General features: G+C 30.5%; 1 protein-coding gene across 1 annotated transcript in view; it reads left to right on the top strand.

The window, feature by feature from the left end:
• Positions 1 to 894: 894 nt before the first annotated feature.
• The window catches only part of LOC111628897, a 64583-nt gene continuing 50543 nt past the window's right edge, over positions 895 to 14934 (top strand). Inside the window, exons 1-8 of the mRNA XM_023372754.1 lie at positions 895 to 985; positions 2208 to 2284; positions 2348 to 2528; positions 2671 to 2815; positions 3283 to 3521; positions 3707 to 3972; positions 4036 to 4247; positions 14662 to 14742. Of these exons, the coding sequence (XP_023228522.1) occupies positions 899 to 985; positions 2208 to 2284; positions 2348 to 2528; positions 2671 to 2815; positions 3283 to 3521; positions 3707 to 3972; positions 4036 to 4247; positions 14662 to 14742 (1288 nt within the window). The 5' untranslated portion in view covers positions 895 to 898. The remainder of the gene's footprint in view (positions 986 to 2207; positions 2285 to 2347; positions 2529 to 2670; positions 2816 to 3282; positions 3522 to 3706; positions 3973 to 4035; positions 4248 to 14661; positions 14743 to 14934) is intronic.

The following is a 14934-nucleotide window of genomic DNA, read 5'->3' as shown; positions in this document are numbered from 1 at the left end:
TAATGAACTGTATTTCAATTCATTATATTTGTATCTGTACAAGAGACAGGTGTAAATTTATAAAATAGCCAAAAGAACATTTACTTGAGAAAGAAGAAATAAGAAATAAAAAATAATATTCACATGTTTATATATTAGGGCAGGATTTATCGACCACGGATTCTTAGGCACAACACTAATCCTTATGTATTATTACACATACATAAATATCGCTCATGAAAAGAATAAAAGNACCGAGTGTGCACCGTTCGACTACGCCATTGCTTAAGCTTGTTTTCGTCGTGGAACTTGTCATCAAATGGCGCTCGCGTGCTTCCTGATAAATTTTTTTTTTGCGAAAAATTTGCTGAACATTGAAGACATCATTAATATAAATATAATTTTTATGGACTGTAAATAATAAAGGGTATTTAATAGGTCCGCTGCTTGTTTAAACTCAACAGTTTGTACAATATCCGCTATTGGTCTAGATTCGACCAATCCTGACGCGACACGAATCGGCGATGACGTTTTACCAAATTATAGGAGTTTTTTTTAGCGTGTATGTACGAATACTGTCGCAATTTTTTCGCCGTGATATAGGAATCCGAACTATATGAACCCTTGTTATAGGGGGGGTCGACTGTATTTAATAAAATTATTATTTCTCTCCAGAATCTCATACAAGTTATGGAAGGGTAGTATAAAAATTTTACGTATACTGTACTTTTAATTTTAAGATTTATTATATCACAGTACTTTATTTATGATCCAATGAATAGAAAGTCTTACATTTCTGTATTAAATTTGATTTCAGAATTGGTAAAATTTACAAATTTAACAATAATTTGATATGTAATTCAAACATCAAATGTTAACTTCAAATGTTTATTTATTTGTAAAGTGTAACGACAGTGACATGACAAGCTGCAGCATGTATTACACAAGTTCAGATTATAAAATCGAAAAATTAAAAGGAAAAGAAGTGAAAATATTCAAAATGCCTGTAAGTATAAGAAATTTTACTAATTGTTACCATGAAGTTAAAATAAAAATTTTGGTACAAACTTGCATTATATCTACGTACAAAAAATAGAACGAAAGTAGATTTTCAACAACAAATACGTATAACAGTCATCGGTATAATATTTACACTGCACAATACTTTACACAAAAATCACTATACATTATTATAAAACATACTAAATTGTATACAGGCAGTAAAATTCTAGGCACGTTTGCTCTGAATTCTTATTATGTAATTGGCAATATCTCCTGTAAAAATAGTTTCGCACACTAAATACCCATCACCTGCATCTACAGCGAATATGCTTTAACATTTACTGCTAATTTATGAGATCATAACAGTTATTTTTATATTTTAATTAGGGATTAAAGGGCTTACAAGATAGCGACGCTCGACGTTCGATGTTCACGTTTTAATAGAGGGGTTGCGGCCGAAGTTTTTATCTTTAGAGAGGTTGTGGTCGAGGTTTTCATCGCGAAAACGTGAACGTCGGACGTTCAGCGCCGCCATCCTGTAAGCCTAGAAGTTTGACAATGGCGTTTGGAACGTCGCTCATGATTCCACTGACGTTCCAAACACCATTGTCAAACTTCTAGGCTTACAGGATGGCGGAGCTGAACGTCCGACGTTCACGTTTTCGCTATGAAAACCTCGGCCACAACCTCTCTAAAGATAAAAACTTCGGCCGCAACCTCGCTGGAAACACATTCATTTCATATCAACAAAATTATATCAGTCAACATTTGAGAAATATATTTTTCATACTTTTCTTCAATTCGCTCATAAAGTTCTCTTCTATGTAATAATGAATGCTGTAAATTATCAATGGAGGAGACAGTATTACATGTAGTACCATTTCTGTAGTTGCAATGAACAGTTAAAATGGCCGACTATAATTAAACTTTTATAATGCTTTTAACATGCTGTATGATTCTGATGAATGATAGTATCAAACTGAATGTAATACTCCACAAAGCTGCCAAATTTCCAATATTTGTACTGTTCCCACAGATTAACCTGCCTTTTTATTCTTACTTGGCTACTAGTTTTTCAAAAAATGTCATTTGCATATCCACAAACATATTATATTAAATTTAAAATTGAATAGTAATAATTCAGTTACTATTACCTAGTGTACATAATATAATTTTTAAGATGCACTTTCACAAATTAATAAAGATTAATTTGTATTTCAATACAGGATGCCTACAAAAATATAAATAATAAGGCACAATTGGATGAATATGTCAATCTACTTTGCCAATGTTTAAAAATAAGGTTTGTTACTTAATTTAGGTATCTATATATGTTATTTATTTATTTAATAATAAATTTTTTCAGGTATATACAAGTTTATAACTTGGATAACGCTGACATTTCGATAGTACCTACAATTGCCATGTTCTGGGAACATTACGTTTCTTATTCTTCTCCTGTATTTGACATATCAACTTATTTTGTCATCAGAGCAGCAAGACCAATCGATAAGTTCATTTCCTTGATCAAGCCTTTTTCCATAAACGTAACTTTTTTAATTATGTTATACTATTTTCGAAATCTTAATTAGTGTATATAACAATTACATACCTAATAATGTAACAATGGAAAATATGGAAATATAAAAGAGAATATAAAATATACTAGAAATATATTTTATATTTCAGATATGGATATGCATTTCCATCACAACTGTGTTATGTGTTTTCATCATACATACCATGTTGAAAAGAGAAGCTCAATTTTTAGACAAGGAGCATCCAAAATTTTCATCTCTCTGCTGGATATTAATAAGAAATGCTTTTCGTCAAGGTGGGGAAAACAGATCTTTAGCGCATATTTTATTAAAATAAGTAAAATATACTTTCATGCACTTTTGAATACATTACAAATGCAGTTAGTTACACCAAACTATTTACACATAAAGTGCTCTGCAGCTTTAAGTAATGACCACAATGGCACCAAAATTTGTATTTGTACCTGTTAAAGAATCAGGTGTAATTTTATAAATTATCCAACAGAACATTGACTTGAAAAAGAAGAAGAAATGAGAAATATATTGGTATTATTTCTCATTTCTTCTATCATTTACTCATTTACTAATATGGTATTGGTAAATGAGTCATATTGGTATAAGGTTTATATTGGGGCCGGATTTATCGACCACGTGTTTCTAATCCACAACACTAATCCCTATTTAGTAATTATGTACTACACATACATAAATATCACTCATGAGAAACTTGAGTAAAAGTTTTTTTCGTTTATTTTTCTGGCAGATACGGAAATTGATCACATTATTCTCCGCACATTTCGAATTCTGATTGGATGTTGGATCCTAGCGGTATTTGTCCTTACTTCAGCATATACGGGAGTTTTGCCTTCCTACTTAATTCATCCAGGAAATGAAAAAATTCCCAAAAATTATATGGAATTGACACAATCGGTAAAAGATGGAAAATATAACATTAGTATGACTTTCTCCTCTGATGAAGAAGCAATTTTTTTAATTAATGGGGTATGTAAATTATTATTTATATAATTCTGTATTCAATATACAACTGAAAATAATTTCAATAATTTAAAAAATAACAATGTATACTCGATATTTTAACTTGTTATTTGATATATTGCATTTCATAAATATAATAATTTATCATTTTTTACTGATAAATATCTAATTGTATTATTTTTTACTATTAGCGGAAATTACCCGCTATGTTTCAGATATTTTTAAAAAGTATTGAAGAAAATCCAAACAATAGGGTAATATTAGGTAAAGGCAATGAACTGCAGAAGGTTCTTGAAGGAACAGATGCGTTACTTGCAACAAAATTAAGGATTGATCCTTTAACAATGAAATTTCGTAAAGAGAATTTTTACATTTCACCAGATTCTCTTTTCACTAACTTTCGCTTCCTGCAGATAAACAAGCTTCGACTTTACCAACAAAAAGAGGTGTTTGAGATGTAAGTAATTGTAACCGATATATTCTAATGCAATTTCTCTAATTTCTTATATACAATTTTCAGGATAAATATCTTACATCAAAGTGGATTATCATTGAAACTGCAACAAGATCTTATAGAAGAAGATCGAAGATATTACGAATTTAATTTCTATGATAAGAAGAAAGATGAAAAGTATCTGAAAATGGAAGATCTTAAAGGACCATTGATTTTGTTAATAATAGGATATATTCTTTCTTTATTGGTGTTTATTGGAGAAATTTTGATTGGGAAATGTAAGAAAGGAGGAATTCTTCCATTAATTTAATATTTATTTACATATTTTAAACAGTTTAATAACTTACATTTCACACAAAGTATTCAATGGCTTTACTACTTTTGAAACTAAACACATTAATAATGCTCATTTATTCATCACAAAATAATTCATATTATTTAATTAGTCCCAGCTATATTGACACTAATACAAAAATTATTAGTCACATTTCATTGTAAGTTTTTTAAAATGAGTGGCACATAATATAAAAGCTTTGACATTGTTCAAGTTATTATTAATATAATTTTATAGATGTTAATATTTTTTATGAGGATTTTATTATTAGAAATGCATTAAATTTTTATCGTCATCTGTTGGAGATTGCCTGCAATTTTGTATTTGATAAATGCATTCGAATATTGAATTAAAACGTTTCAAAATGTCACAAGGATTATGGTAAAAATTGCAAGAATATAGAAATAAATAGAAGAAGGCTGTAGGGTCATTAAAATTGCTGTTTTAGTGAACCGATCTACTTTTGGAATTTATAAAATTTTAGGAAAATCATTACCAAATCTCATTTAATCTCATTTAACATCGGCCAGAAAGAATCAAAATCATGTCTTAATTAAAGAGAAGAAAATCGATTTCTGCGTTTTTGCATAACAATGGGAAAAAATTTGACAAATCAATTTGATTTGTCAAATTTTTTTCAAAATGAATTTAAAATTAGTGTTAATAAAAAATTTACAGCAACTGAACATTTGAAATTTCTTGCAATGATGAAAAACCACTGCTTACTGCTAACTAACTAAACAACACAAATTGATAAAAATGCAGTGGGCTAAAGATCGCATGCTGTGGAATGACCAATGGCTCTCGGTTCTTTTCAGGGATGAAAAGAAAATTTGGATGGGTCGGATGACATTTTTTTGTTGAATTGTTATTTGAAACCATTCTATTAGAATGGTTTCAAATAACGAATTTCGAATAAAGATTATGTGAATAATTCGCGTTAAAATACTTTTATTTTGATACAATTACTTTATAAATGAATCAAATTTCGAACTATACAATCTGATTTGAAATAGGCTATATATTTTAAGTTAATTATTTGAATTAATTTAAATGGAATAAAATTTACCAGATACATTACATAATTATTCGATAGTTTTTATTTCTAGAAACATTTGATTATAATATAGTAAATGCTCTTTACTGTCAAATAAGACTATGGAATAGGAGTCGTTGTCGGGAGGAATTTTTGGCCAGAGGAGTCGGAGTCGGAGTTGGTAAAAATGTGTGGACTTCGAGTCCCGCATTTGAAATTTACTTTAGTTCTTTTATTTAATTGACAGAAAATTTTTTATATATTTATTAATTTTTTAAAATTTTTCTGTATTTTGTTATAATTTGTTTATTTTAAATGCAAAATGCATCAATTTAATTTATTAAGTATATAGTATTCTTTGTAGTATTTGTGTTTACTAGTTAAATTATAATGATCCAATTGAATTTGAATATATTTTTAATTATTCCTTTATTATCGTTGTTATTATTATTGTTCTAAATAAGTACTCTATCTTTCTGAATGAAAAATAGAGTACATATTGCCAGATTAATTAATCATAGTACATATTTTTCTTTTCTGAGCAACGGGCTGAAGTAGCTAGATGGCACACTTTGTAGTTCGACTTATTTTTTTGGAAAGGTGAAAATGAAGTGCAAAAGCTGTAGAATAGATATATGCAGATGTAGAATTTTATTGCTCCCCATTTTTCTCTTACTGTTTGTTAAAAATTAATTTTTTTATACAAATAAATATTAACGTAAGCTAAATATTAAAAATACAGTAGAGCATCGATTATCCGAAAGTCAATTATCCGAAAGAATTCCAGTCGGCAAATTTAAATTTTCGCCAGTGCTGTGGCGCTGCAATCTTTGGCTATATCTTGGGCTATTCAAATATTTTACGTTTTTGATACTAAATTAACTTCTGATGTATAATATTTTATTGTTTTTATATTTTTCAATATATTTATTTTGTTCGTACAAAATAAAGAAATAAGTTTTAACGATACAATAGTCACGATTATTATTTTAAAAAGTTTACGTTAGGCTTAACATCGACGAAAATTCAACGCGAAGCGACACTCAACGGAGAAAAATTTTAACATGGGATAGGTTAATATATTTTTTCGTATATAATCGGTTATCCGAAATGTCGATTTTCCGAACAACCCTCGTCCCCAATTGATTCGAATAATCGACGCTCTACTGTACTAACTATAAAAGTATTTGGATAAACGCCCCAGGCTCCTTTTAAAGTTCAGAGTAGGGTATAATATATAAGGTATTTTATGGGGGCAGAGGCACTTATAGGAGGCTTTGAGTGCCTCTGCCCCCATAAAATGACTTGGTATTTAATTTTGTCGGAGTCGGGAGTCAGAGTCGGCCTACTAAAATTATCAGTCGAGGTTTTTTTACCGACACCGTAGCCCTGCTGTCAAATATAAATAACTTAAATAATTTTGAAGAATAGTAATACTTTTTATATACAGTAGAGCCTCGATTATCCGACTCAATTGAGGACTGGGGTTGGTCGGATAATTAAAAAGTCGGATAACCGAAAAGTATGAAAAAATCCATTATTACTGTAGTATATTATTATATTCCATGTAATTAGTATATTAGTATATCGCTATTAACCTACTTCGCGTTGAATTTTCATCGATGTTAAGCCTAACAAAAATTGTTTAAAATAATAATCGTCGCTATTGTATCGTTAAAAATTAGAAAATTAAGCCTCGTTTAAGTACTGGCTCCCTTTCATGGTCGAATGAGTGTTGCCAGCTAAAACACGTAAAAATAATATTAAAGTATTTTTGTATTTTTGTATACTGGCACAATGAAGTGACCTTCTTTATCAACACTTGGCAAGTTTTCAATCTTTATTCAGTTAGATTGAATAAAGATTGTCGGTTAATCGGGGGTCGGATAATCGAGGCTCTACTTTACAATGATAAAAAAGAAGTTTCTGATACTACTGTTTTATATAATATATAGCCCACATATATAATTGCAAGAACAACACGTGCAATTGCTCGAAAAGTGAAGAAAAATTCATTTCTAGAGTCTAGGTTATAGGGTTTTTGATTTTGAGAGAGAGAGAGAGCAATGTTTCTCCGGGAATTTTTATATTGCAAAAATATTAATGTGTTTTTTGCAAATGCACGTATAATTCTATAATGAAATTAGACAAAGAAGAAAGTAAATTATTAAACGCTTTTATTTTAACTGGCTTTGTGTCATATCTTCAAATTTTAAAACTTAAATTTAATCGGCTTCTAATTAGATAACTTTTTTAAAGTTCGATGACAATACATCTTAATGATTTTTTAGGGGTTGGCTCTTCCCCGAAACTGGAAAAACATAACCAAATGTGGAATTTCATCAGTAATTTCAATTGCATAATAACATTTTCTATTGATATTTGTGTATGTAAATGCATTGTAGTGATGTTCATGCTGGATGGTGAGGTTAGGACTATTCCCAACCTCACCATTCCTTCTCGAACTCTAAAAACATGACGAAAATATAATCTAATTAGCAATCATATTAGTAAATAATATTTCGCGTGCGTTTAATTATATTGTAGTGTTGTAATTTAGTTTCTGTCTTAATAACCTTCAAAAATTTTCGCGACACATATACGATCCTCTCGTGGCACACTGGTTGAAAATCACACACACACACACACACAAAATAACAACAAGAAATATGTCTGTAACAATTTGAATCTTATTAACTTCTTCACATGACATGGAGTTACTTTTAGCGCTTCGCTCTTAAAATATCAGCACTGATCGGTGGTCAAACTATCTCAGACTTACATCATATTTTATTCTAAATCACATTTTCCTCTTCAATTTGAACCGAGATTTATCTATGAAAAATTCATACACTTAGAAATATAAATATATATATTAGGAACAGTACANGTGCTTTGCTGCAAGTGTGCAAAGAGCTGTAAATAAATTATTGTGAGAACCAAGGGAATCGAGAAGTTAGCTCGGGCCCTTCTTACCGGCTTCTTGCCAGGGGATAGCTAGAAGGACTTTAAATCGAGTGGGAGGGAGATGAGTAAGTCGGTAGGCGTCCGTTCTCCGAATAATAGACTGGGTTCAACAAAACAACTAATTAAATTATCAAACTTAAAACTAGGATACATAAGGTTACAAGTATATCTAAATATGGCATTATCGCGTTATAAGTACAGAAATATATTCGCGAGAAACTTGTAGTAAGTAGCGGATACGCGTTATACTGTACTTAACCTAAAAACCCGAGAGAGAGGGAGTTCACAAACTTCGACAAAAATACTTCATGTCTTCTTTATACGACGTCGTCAGGACTATTGTGGACCGTGGAGGTTGTTGGGGAAGGTGCTGCGATTAAGTCTCGAGAGGTCTTTGGAGCGGAGTTTCGAATAGAGTTACCGGCCTGGAGGCTTCTTTATGACGATTGCCTCAAGGTGCCAGTGCAACCCTTTTTTATACACGTCCCGGAGGGGGAACTACCAGAAAAAGTTCTGATGCAATCCTGTCTAAGTTCGACTTGTGTCCTGGTATTGTTTCTGTTAATTGTTAGAAATCGAACCTTTCGACAAATGTATTACCTCTTTCTATCCGGGATTGTTACTCATTTTACCTCATAAAATTGATAACATCTGTCAAACATACTAAACTAATGGCCGGTAGTGTTTGTGTTACAACCTCAGTAATAATTTTAAATTGGAGAAATATTCGATCGATCTTATCTATTAAGAAACCGAGAAAAATAGGATGTGTGTGGGTTTTTTCTCTACTCGAGCTTTGACTCGATTCTCTCGTCTTTGTTAAAACATATAACTAATTAATTTAATTATTTAATTACTTTCTATTTGAATCTCACATTATTCTTAGTTCCATAAATGATATTAATGGCTTTTATCAACTACAGTCCTTTGCAGAATGAGTGCAATTATTTGCATTCATTTAATTTTTCAGACATTTTATTTTTTGTATCTTCAATTTCTACACCATGATTAGAATCAAATAGTTGAATCACCTGAAAATGAAGAATGAAATTAAGTTGTACTAGCGGAGGAATATTTCGAAGAGTTTAATTAAAAACTTATACTTGAAGAACATTTTAGATACGTATTCTCGCTAGTGCTATCAATGCATTCGTTTCAGAAAACTATATGCCTATAGTTTCGGCTATTCTATGGAGACCATGAGCAACGCGCGTGATGTGGAACATTTTTGAATAAAGCATTTCAAGAATTTCTCCAGTTTGCAGAATGCAGGAAGTTGGGGAAATTCTACTAACCATAATAAAAAGAAAAAATTTGTCCACATCTTTTCATGGCATGATAAGTCTGTAAGAAAAAAAATAAATTATGTACTATGGATAATAGCTAAACAAAAAGCATTTAAAGATTGAATATACCAGAGTTGTTCAACCTTTTTTCCTAATGGGCCAAATTAGATTTTTAGGTATATTCACCGGGTCACAAGGTATTTTATATAAATATATATAATATATGCTTTATTATAATAATAAATATATGATTTTAAAAAGTTCAAAATCTGAATATAAAATTTCAATAAGAAATATATATTATTACGACAAAAATAATGTATTATTCACATTACAAAAAGAAATTATACTCCACAAAATGAAAATAAATTCAATACGATTTTCCACATTGCATTTATTTTATAATATTGTCGATATATGCTTTTATAGTACTAGTCTTAATATTGAGAATGTTAGTTAAGTGGGAATCCCTCAACCTATTTCTTTCAGTAGTTTTGATGTTTTTCAAGTACGAAAAATTGTTCCCCACTGTAGGGACTACCCCACATGTATAACAGTTTTCTAGATATATTGAGAATTTCATTAAATTCATTGAAAAAAATGAACTTCTTTATAAAATTTAAGAAAGGAATGTTCTTTATGATAAGCTTTCAAAGATTCCGTGCTTTGAAGTTCAATCAGTTTTAGCTGGTGCTTATGTAATTAAATGATAATGGGTCACTGAACAATTTTAATTCAGTTTCTATTTTTCTGAAGTCAGAAAATCTGGTTGTTAAATCTTTTAACAAAACTTTATACAATTTATTATATCTTTCAAAGTTCACAAGAAATTCTTTTTTTCTTTTTAATAAACTTTGAAAACGCACAATTTTACTCGGAAAATTTTTCATGACAAATAGGGCAGATAATATTATTGCATGTTATGATTACAAAATATTCTTCTGGCCAAAAGATATTGAATTTTCTCCTTTCTTCTGTTATTTTTCTTTCTTAGTATTTGATGCCATTAACAAATGCTCGGTTATCAAAAATATAAATTTAAAATTGATGAAACAATTATGAATATAATTGAATATTGAAAATATTTAAATTATTACGTTAGCAAAACAAATAGATAGATAGATCTATGTCTGTATTATATACCTGTAATAAGAAAAAATGCCTAAGTGGAAACGTGTTGTTTTTTATTTATATAAAGAATAAATTAGTCTCTTCCACTTAGACATTAGGCTTAGCCTCGAGTCACGAAAAATGGCTTACACTCTTTTGAACAGAGGAATTATGTCTTTCTAATCCTCCTGATAAAAGGTACTCATTCTTTATCACTAATAACATCACTTTATTATAAGAATCTTTGAAAATGAAACAATCAAAACGACAGACCACGCCACCAACTATTTTGATTGATCAAAAACAAATTATGTCATTACGACATCAAACTGTATCCAGTGAAACGAGAAAAATTTTTACGGCATACTTTACCAAAATAAATGAAAATGTACTTAAAAATTTAGTGTGCAGTGGGCCGCATAAAAGTATTAAGTAGGCCGCGGGTTGAAAATACCTGGAATATACAATGGAGTTGACATAATTTTCCCATAAGATATAATCAAACTTATGTAAAGCAGACACAGGCAGCTCTTGCAAATATTAATTACTTATTTTTTCTAAAGCTCTCCTGTAACAATTTGTAATTTCATTCACAGATAATCAAAAACAAAATTTGCCCAATTCAAAATTTATACTTTTTAATATCTGGAAAAACTGCTGTAATGGTAGTTCCTATCAAAAAGTTCAATTTGCTTAGGAATCTCGAAGAAATAATTCACTTCTTCGTTTTTCGATTCTTTTTAATATTTTCGTAGAGTAGATTTACTTGAACATCATGATTTGTACGTTTCTGAAAAACTTTCTAAAGTTTATGCTATTTACTTCATTAAAAGTATTTTTCAGGTACTTCTCGCATAACAAGGTTTCGTTCTAAAACGATTCGAAAATTGGGGAAATAAATCTCCCTTACTACACGGTTTTCGGTTTCGTTTTACACTGTTCGGAAAATCCACTGTTACAAAATTTCACAATTTTCAATTGTAAACTCTGTTATTCGATATTTCATTTATTCAAGTAAGCACGTGTGTTGTCTCAAAATTTCTGACTAATTTTAGACTATTGAAATTTCCAATTTATTTTGTGCCTTTCGTCAATATTTTATAAGGAAAACTGACATTGCAATTTATTTTCCTCGTTGTAGCTTTCCTATCTTTGTCATTGCTTTCAGACTTTAGCCTTTAAGAAAAACACACTGGCATGTGTTTTTTAAATAGAATAATTCCGTATTTAATAAAGTTTATTTAAACATTTTTAGGTAAGTGTTATTAAAATTCTTTAAACCGCAGGTAAGTAATCTTTCGTAAAAATGACGAACGAAATACAGCGATATCTCGGTACTCGACTCGAACAGTTTCTAACTCGAACAATTCGGTATTCAACACAAATTCTGTAAAAAAGTAATCGTTCGGCACTTGACTGAACAAACGGGATCCGCTAGAACAAATCTGCAATTAGTAACATAGTTTTATTATGTCAGCCATATAAATTATGATAAAAATATTAAAAAATAAAGATGTTGCTGATATTTGTGATCAAAATTAACAAAAAACTTAAAAGATGACGATACTTTGTAAAAAGAAAACGCCCTTGTTCAATTAAAATTAATACAGTACTAGAACATCGCGTGACTTTGTCGTATCTCGATAGAATTAAAGTGAAGCCTGAAAGAATGAAGCTATCCTTGCATTTGTTAGACACTGAAAAAGCGATTCTTATACCTGGCAATCACGTACAGGCGAACTTTACACTTGCCGCCATGAAAGCGGCCATTTTTGCACTTGGTCGGTCACGGGAGAGGCGATTCATGAACAAATCAATCGATGCCAATGCCCACCAGTGGCTAAGCGAATAAAAAAAGTATGTAATACTGAATTTATTGTTAAACGTAGTTATGATTCATAAAGATTTTAAGTATAATTGTATAAAGGGTTTGCTATTCGTTTATGTGACGTACGATTCGGTACATAATGTGAACCGCCGGGGAGGTCGTAGGGCTCCCGTTCCGGCAACAGGTCGTTAAACCTGCTCTCTTGTCAAGATGGCTAAAGTTTTCTTATTGCTGGTCCCTACAGTCGAGGACGCTCAAATGTCAGGCGAGTGGTGGGAGGGTATTTGGGGTCGACGATAAGGTGAAGGACAGACGAGTAAAGGAGTCTACCTTCTAACAGATATAAAACAAAAATTTATTTAAATAAGCAAAACTGACAAAAAGACTACACAAATCTCGTTTCTAAACCGCCTAACAGCTCGAGAGAGAGTTTACACCCTTTTTTATAACTCTTGGTAGGTTTCCAAGACGAATAAGTCCATGTAGGCACTTAAATGTCCAAGGAAAGGCGTCGTTAAATGTCCAAGGAAAGGCGTCGTTAATCCAATGAGCACATATATAAAAAGTTCACGACTCTGGCGATGATAGGATATCGATGTTCGTAGATCGGAATTTCGGCGGATTCGAAGAATCGGCGCGATGTCGTCGGTCCGGCTTTCGTTAAGAGACTCCCCCGAGAGGGGGTAAGAACTGTCTTTTATAGCTTTTTGTGGGGAATTTTCATCACGTGATCGAATGGTCTATGAGCTAAAGGTTATAGGTGTTCCAGGGACCTAAAACAAGTGACGAAAGTTGGATGCTAACTATAAACTTTTGTGCAAGACGAGCTGCAAGTTATGTAGAGTACTGTACAATAGATGTTGATAGTTATGACAGGAAGGTTTACACATTCCCGGCTAAGATAGATTTTTTTTTCTAATTCGTTACATAAACGAAAGTGAACTAATTACAATTTTTGTTAATAAATTCCGGATCTCACAATAACAACCAAACTAAGGTAATAATTTGTATGAAAATTTTCAGTGATATTCTCATTTTCTTACTGTGTTAACAATGCGTAATTCATTTCCATTGTAAAATCGGCTCTCAAAAGTGGTAAAAAATATTTAACGCTATGACATTACTTGGCATATAATGTATTTCAGCTTTCATTAAAGAAAGAAACTTAATCTAGGCAATTTACCAGATTTCTAAACTTTTTGAAATGTTTTCCTTAAATTTTGAAAAGTTTTAATTTGCTCCTTAATCACTTGTAATCTCGAAATCACTAGCTAATGTAAAAATAAGTTTTGCGTTAATAACTAGAGCAGTCTTTTTCCCCCTCTGAATTTTGGCATTAATTTTCTAATTTTTTTGTGAATTAAATAGAACAGAAAAAATTACAACAATAGTTATTTAAATTAATACTTTTCATTTACATAAGAAAAGCAATTATCATTAATTATTAATTTTAATTTAAAAATGATATGATAATTGCCTTTAGAAATCTTCCTAACGTCCCGCTATTTCTACGTTAAAATAATTTAAACTAAACATAGACGGTTACAGATTCATTTTTTTATTTAAAGAATTAAATAAAATACCCCGATGTTATGCACATATAATTTACTTATGAATATATATTCTTTTATTACATTATGTATACATTTAGTAATTATAACAACGAAAAATTCGTAGAATCAATTTAAAATTAATTTAAAGAGCGTTTAATTCTGATGTGTACACTTATTTTTTGACACTTAGTCTCAAAAAATATAGACACATATCCATATTGGCTAATCACACCAGTGAATGAGATTAATTTACAAATTCTTTAATGATTACTAAGGGCTAAAAGCAATATATAATTCAATTGTACACTTGTTGTTCTTTGGGCTTCTTTCGAAAATAATTTATTTAATAACCTTTCATAATTTTCGCGGAAAATCGGTGTGCGGAGGCATAATTGTTTAAAATCACTGTTCTAGTAGAAATAAAAATAAATGATTTATTTATTTCTACTTTTACAGAATCGTATGTCGATTAAATAAAAAATTTATAGATTCCGACAATTTCTCTAAAATATAAGTTGTAATTGTATTAGAATACTAAAAGCTTTACAGTATTTTAATATTAAAATTCAATTTTACAGTAGGAGGAGGATCAGCAGGAGCAGTCTTAGCTAATCGACTGTCTACAAATCCCAAAAACAAAGTTCTTCTTTTAGAAGCTGGTAATGACGAAAACATTTTCACAGATGTTCCTATTTTCTCTTTTGGTGTTCAGAGAACTTCTATAGATTGGCAATATCTGACGGAACCGCAGAGATTTTCTTGTTTCGGCATTGATGAAAAAGTATGTAGTTACATAAAAACAATATTCCATATATATATATATATATATATATATGTATATATATGTATAT

The sequence above is a fragment of the Centruroides sculpturatus genome, unplaced genomic scaffold (assembly GCF_000671375.1).
Source record: "Centruroides sculpturatus isolate CEXI.00-Female unplaced genomic scaffold, Cexi_2.0 scaffold359, whole genome shotgun sequence".
NCBI lineage: Eukaryota > Metazoa > Arthropoda > Arachnida > Scorpiones > Buthidae > Centruroides > Centruroides sculpturatus.
This window is presented reverse-complemented; position numbering and strand designations above follow the sequence as displayed.